Genomic DNA, 6,038 nt, shown 5'->3' with positions numbered 1-6,038 from the left:
ATAACTGCAGAAAAACTGTAGGAGCACTAACAACGGCCACGTACTCAGAATAACTGCGGGGGAAAAAAATCTGGATTCATTACCCACTGAACCCAAACTAAAACATGGCAAAGATCTCCCACAGTTTGTATTGAGTGAAAAAATACTTATAAAATTGCAATTCGTGTGTAAAATTCTGGCAGCACAGCTATACAATTTAAGTGATTCGCACTGATTGAAACGGATCAGATCAGCCAGTCTTAGAATAACGGTAACACGATTCAGCACTGAAGCATTTCGTCAGGATGGGGATCAGAGCAGTTTTATTGAACGCACACTGAACACAAACGCACGCCAGAGAAGTAAATCCCGTCGACCACGGCACATATCACACAAAAGAAACACGACCCCCACCAGCACAGCACAGCAGGAATCTAGACTCCGAAGCCGTAGAGGGTTCGGCCGTGGCGCTTGAGCGCGAAGACGACGTCCATGGCGGTGACGGTCTTGCGGCGGGCGTGCTGGGTGTAGGCGACGACGTCGCGGATGACTTCCTCGAGGAAGATATGGAGGACACCGCGGGTCTCCCCGTAGACGAGGCCGGCGATGCGCTTCACGCCGCCCCTCCTTGCCAGCCTCCGGATCGCCGGCTTGGTGATGCCCTCGATGTTGTCGCGGAGGATCTTCCGGTGGCGCTTGGCGCCGCCCTTGCCCAGCCCCTTAGCGCCCTTGCCGCGCCCAGACATCGCCGCTCCGGTCCGCTACGAGAGGGTGATTAGGAAGAAGAGGAACTGCTTTGGAGGGTGACGCTTGTGATGGGGTTGGGAGTTCAGGGTGAGGGTTAGTTTATATGGGAATGGGGAAGGATTTGGGAGGGAAGTCTCCAAACTGCTAGTCGGTTTGTTGTCAAAAAAAAAATGCTCGTTGGTTTTCAGCGAATCAGGCAACCAACGAGCCACCGATTTGGTGCGGCCCATCTAGCGGTAGCAACCCATCTGATCGTTTAAGGATAGCAGCCCATCTGATCAATTGGAGCCAGCCGAATCTGGCATTTTTTTTTGAGAGAGAGAGAGAATTCCTTATTTGGTCCTTTCTTAAAATTTATTCCTTTATTTGGCACAAAAAATATAGTTTCTTCCTTATTTGATACTGGATGTAAAATTTATTCCTTATGTGACACTTTCATCTATTTTGACCACTAACGGTGTTAAATGTGATTCCGCAAAATATAACGGTGTTAAATGTGATATGAAAAGATCATTTTGCCCCTGGTAATGTATTTAGTGATTTTTGCTAATTAAAGTAATACTCGGCTGATATATAATCTTTCCCTATAGTGTTACTATTCATCAACCAGGGTGCAGAATAAGTTATTCTTCACCCAAGTAATCTTACGATCATTTCATAATTAAATTACATTTCGAATTCAAATAGTTACATTCCTATTGATTCACTACGTAAAATTTGACATAAAAAAATAAAAATATAGGTCATAAGACAAAAAAATTTGCAGTTTATGTGTATTTTATACTATGTTTTTATGTTTGTAATTTTACATAACATAAACTATTTTTTACGGCGATTATATATTTTCTTACGGTCCCTTTTTGCGTCGGAAATAAGACAAAACTTATGGAACATAAATTTATGATGCATTGATGGTAAAATAGAGGGGGTGAAGAATAACTGTGTCTCACCCAGGGTGACGAATAGCATGACCATACACACACACACACACACTAGCAAAAAGGCTCGTGCGTTGCAACGGGAGAAAAAGAGACTTAACACCATAAGTAAGCATAACTCAAGGCCCCTTAGCAGACTTGCGCGTACTAAATATGCAATACTTGGCAGGAAGGTAATGTTGACAATTCCCTACTAACGCTGATAGTAAACTATAATATATGAATCCTAGAGGTCAAGGAAATGAGCAGTTATTTTCCCCCTGTTTATGTGCTCTGACCGTGGTACTGCCGTTGTTGAAGGCATACATGTGGGCCCCGCTGTCGACAACCGCTACGGTATAAGCTCTGGCCATGATGCAGACCCTGCCACTGTCGAAGCTCTCCACCGCTGACGGATCAATCTGCATGGCGCATCATTCATGTCCAATTCTGACACAAAGTGCGTGAAGTGAACAACACGAGAAATGAAATAGCTTCCCAAACTCACCAGAGTTCTCAGAGATATCTTCTTTTCCTTTTCAAGATCAAATTCAAAGAAGCCTTCATAGGCTGGTGTGTATAGTCCTGGTCTCAATGAAGAACTGTGCAAAGAAAAGAAAATAATTCTCTTTACTCTTCAGACATTTTTAGATATAAATAAAGCATTAAGGAAAAAACCATAAGCATTAACCTTCTTAGATCAGAGCACATGAGTATCATGTAGTTCTGCTCTGACTTGTAACCCAGAAGTGAACAGCAGTGTGCTCCTCCATGTTGTCAGAGGTTAGGACAATAAGTCCTAATGGCCGTATGCCGCCATGAACTGATGCACCCGCTTCCCGGCAGTGCTTCTCCACGTCCAAAAGTCAAGAAGGATCGAAAGGAACGGCGATGTCGATTGATGTCAGTTCAAAATCTATCTCGACATCAACCTGTTTCAAGAGAACGACGTGTCGGATTATTAGCATGCTCTGAAAAATATACAAAACACCTAAGCATGCCAGTCCTTTTGTTACCAAATATGTAAAATTTTATATAATTACTAACTTCAGAAGACCCTACATCTTTTGCTGGCCTGAAACTTTTTGAGGTAAATTTTTTGTTTGAGTGACCAAGGCAAGCCTGTTTATGTAAAGGAAAGTACCTGAAAACTGTCAGCTCCCTTAATCTCAAATAGACCTCCCTTCTTCACCTTACAAGAGCAGACAACTAAATAACCCATTTACATAATCTAAAAAACTTTAAGCTAGCAGTCCTGTGATCACAAGTCTATTATACGCACATAGATGTGGACCAAATTTCATCGGCTAGAAGCAATATATCATGTAAATGCAGAATAAAGTGATCGAAGGTCAGAGAACCATGATATCCATCTGCCGGGAGATTGAGAGCATACAGGCTGATGAACACATCAACATTTGGCGAATTAGCCTCACTCCTTTTCAGTTTTGACGACAAAATAAGAGGAAGAAAGGTCCCAGTCTGAATATATGAAACTTACAGTCTCCACGTCGGTATCATCCAGCATCATTGGTGCAAGGTCCGAGAGCCGAACCTCCTTGGCCTCCACCTGAGTTGGATTGGACGCCTTTGCCACCTGCACGCGCATACACAGAAGAGACATGAAAACCAGACCAAATCACTTTTTTATTTATTGCATGGATGGCAGGGCAATTCTGAATATGAAGTGACTCCAGACACTTAATTCTATTGAACCATGAAAAGAGATGCCACACTTTAGTTTCTACAAAAGGCCCCTAGTCAACATATTAACATCATGGGCAATGTTTCTGAATGGCTGAAACGTTACAGTTTGGCAAAGAATTCTGAATTATAGCTGCCTGAAACCGACATGTTTCGGTGAACATCTCAAACTTGCTGGACTTGATGCCTAAGATCGTTTATAAATTCAGGTTCAAAACTATCGCATCTTAAAAGCGTTTTCTGTAGGTTTTCACTGTGCAATTATTTAGTATATTGTCAACTGAAAATAGGTGCATGAAACAGACATGTTTCTGTTTTCAACACGAATTGGTTCATTCAGACGCCCTGCCCAATATCAGTGAATAACTAAAAAGAAAAAAAAATAAGCTCCTACATTAAGCAATATAAAGCTAGCATAGTTATGGCCTGCAGCCCATTAATGTTAGCCTGGCTAAATTACAGATTTATTTGAGTAATAAAAAGAAGAGCACAAAAAGGAATAACAAATTCACTTAAATTTGTTAGTCAAGTCAAAACCTGCGGGAACCTGAATTTTTTTTCAGTTACAAATATATTTAGGTGCATAAGAGATACTAAAATTGTGAATTGTATAGGGTAATCTGTCTTACGAATCACCCGGGAAAAAAGTCTTAAGATTACTTGCCAACACAAGAAATAACCCTTGTGGCTATGTCCTAGTACATCATAATTCAGATCACAAGAAAAGATGGACCAGGCCGTTCCCCTTAGAAACTCTAAACTGACTTGCATATAGCAATCACAGAGACTACTAAATCAGTCTACAAACTTGAGCTTACAAAAATTTGTTGGTGTACTAACCATCCTCCATCAGTTTTCTCATGCTTTATAAATTAAGTAGTTCCTTTATTTCAGTCTGGCTACAGAACAGAATCGGAGACAAGAGACAGGGGACAAACAGGGGATTTCATCCAGTGAATATGAAGGCGATACATTACCTCTGGTGTAGCCGAGGCATGCGAAATTGGACGGTTGGACAGATGGTCTTGTTCCTCCGGCGAACTCGGCACTTCCTCCTCCGGCGAACTCGACGGCGACATTGCACGTTGCGTCAAAAAAGGCAATTTGGACGGGCTTTGATGGAGCTTATGGTCCAAGGACGCAATCTGATGGAGATTTTGGCCGAGGACCGCTCCTTCTTATAGCAAACAACTCAAATCCGGGTTAGGCACTCCATTGCCTGGTGTTCGAGAAGGACACGACCTCCTATTGTCCATCCAAATCACGACACGGGAATAGCTCGTCCGAGATTGATAAGGATTCGGAGGAGGCCGGAGAGGATTGGCGGCGGCGGACAGGTCACACCGAAGCGCGCCCGCGGCCGGCGTACCCACCGAAAAATGTTTCTCGTTCTGTCCTCCATCAAGCACAGCAAGGATGGCCGTTCGGCGACAAGGGCACCGGCGATGAACCTCTCCTGCTCCACCACCCATGAACCTCTCCTGCTCCGCTGGAACCTCCCCTGAACCTCTCCTGCTCCGCCCGCCGCGCGGTGCCTGAACCTCTGCTGCTCCGCCTGTCGCACCGCGCCTGAACCTCTGCTGCTCCGCCCGCCGCGCCGCGCCTGAACATCTTCTCCGTTTCAAACCAGCTTGCTCTTCTCGTCCTCGCGCACCTGCTTGAATCCTGACGAGGAATGAGACGGACGGTGAGCGGCAAGCAGGCCACGAGAGAGGGGGCGGCGAGGAAGAGGGGTGTACTGAAGCTGGTGGCGGCTGCCGGCAGGAGGTGGCCGTGGCGGCGACGGAGGCTGGAGGACGCGAGCCTCGTCGCGGCCGCTCGCAGGGCCATGCCCTTCCTTCGTTGGCAGAGCGAGACGGGGGGAGAATGGGAGCATAGGAGCGTCCCCCTCCCTGGCGCTCCTTCTTCTCCTCCGCGGCTCACCGCCGCTGTGGGGCCTCCTGCCGGCGCCCCGACACGGGAGCGACTCTGCCACGCAGAGCGCTCACCTCCTTTATCTTGTGCGCCGAGGCCGTGCTCCTGTGCTTCTCTTTTTTCAGTCAACTGCTCGCCCGTGCGTCGAAGGATTGCTTGCTCGTCTATTTTCCTTTTTACCCAGGCCCAAGCGACCAAGCCCGTAAGCGAAAGAACCTTCTAATAAGGAATTTTGACAAAAATCTTTAATGCGTACCCCAAATTAGTACCACCTTGTTTATATTACGATTTTGTAAAAGTGTATTATGACATGAAAAGAAAACGTATTGTGACGGTGAACCCACGAAGTCAATCCGTGCTTTATTATTAACTAGGAAAATTGCCCGTGCGTTGCAACGGGTGATACCATGTTAAAATGTTGTCGGTTCTCAAAAAATAATGTTGTCAAAGTAGTGAAAAGGAAAAAGACAGGAACTATATGTGTTCTACTTCCTCAGTGTGTTCGGTTTCATGTCCTACATCGTGTACATCCACATGCAATGTGGGCTCGTTGCCTAATATCGAATCTGCCTCAACTCCACCAGGAAGTCCGGTTGTCCACCGTCACAATGAAGGCCCAACACGGTGGCAAGGTGCAGCAGCCTCGGTGAGGACGTGGCCTACAGGATGCCAAATAGGTCTCAAGGCACCGACCAGGCGCCGATGTCGCCCTCAGCCTCATACTCCTCGGTTGGAAATATGCCCTAGAGGCAATAATAAAAGGATTATTATTATATT

General features: G+C 45.5%; 1 protein-coding gene and 1 pseudogene across 2 annotated transcripts; both read right to left on the bottom strand.

The window, feature by feature from the left end:
- Positions 1-237: 237 nt before the first annotated feature.
- LOC125541363 (histone H4-like) lies at positions 238-1,305 on the bottom strand. Its single transcript, XM_048704796.2, has one exon. It carries the CDS (start codon positions 723-725, stop codon positions 414-416), a length of 312 nt encoding a protein of 103 aa, XP_048560753.1. The 5' UTR covers positions 726-1,305; the 3' UTR covers positions 238-413.
- Positions 1,306-1,760: 455 nt separating this feature from the next.
- On the bottom strand, positions 1,761-5,396 carry LOC125536614 (beta-fructofuranosidase, insoluble isoenzyme 4-like; annotated as a pseudogene). Its single transcript, XR_015616033.1, has 7 exons — positions 5,087-5,396; positions 4,325-5,012; positions 3,145-3,240; positions 2,788-2,829; positions 2,335-2,575; positions 2,152-2,245; positions 1,761-2,065 (listed from the first exon to the last, which is right to left on the bottom strand). The product of XR_015616033.1 is annotated as a beta-fructofuranosidase, insoluble isoenzyme 4-like (transcript).
- Between the last annotated feature and the right edge of the window lie 642 nt (positions 5,397-6,038).

Source organism: Triticum urartu, chromosome 2A (genome assembly GCF_056163025.1).
Source record: "Triticum urartu cultivar PI428250 chromosome 2A, HENAU_Tu73, whole genome shotgun sequence".
NCBI classification, from domain to species: domain Eukaryota; kingdom Viridiplantae; phylum Streptophyta; class Magnoliopsida; order Poales; family Poaceae; genus Triticum; species Triticum urartu.
Note: the sequence above shows the minus strand (reverse complement) of the source record. Positions and strands in the feature narration are given on the sequence as shown.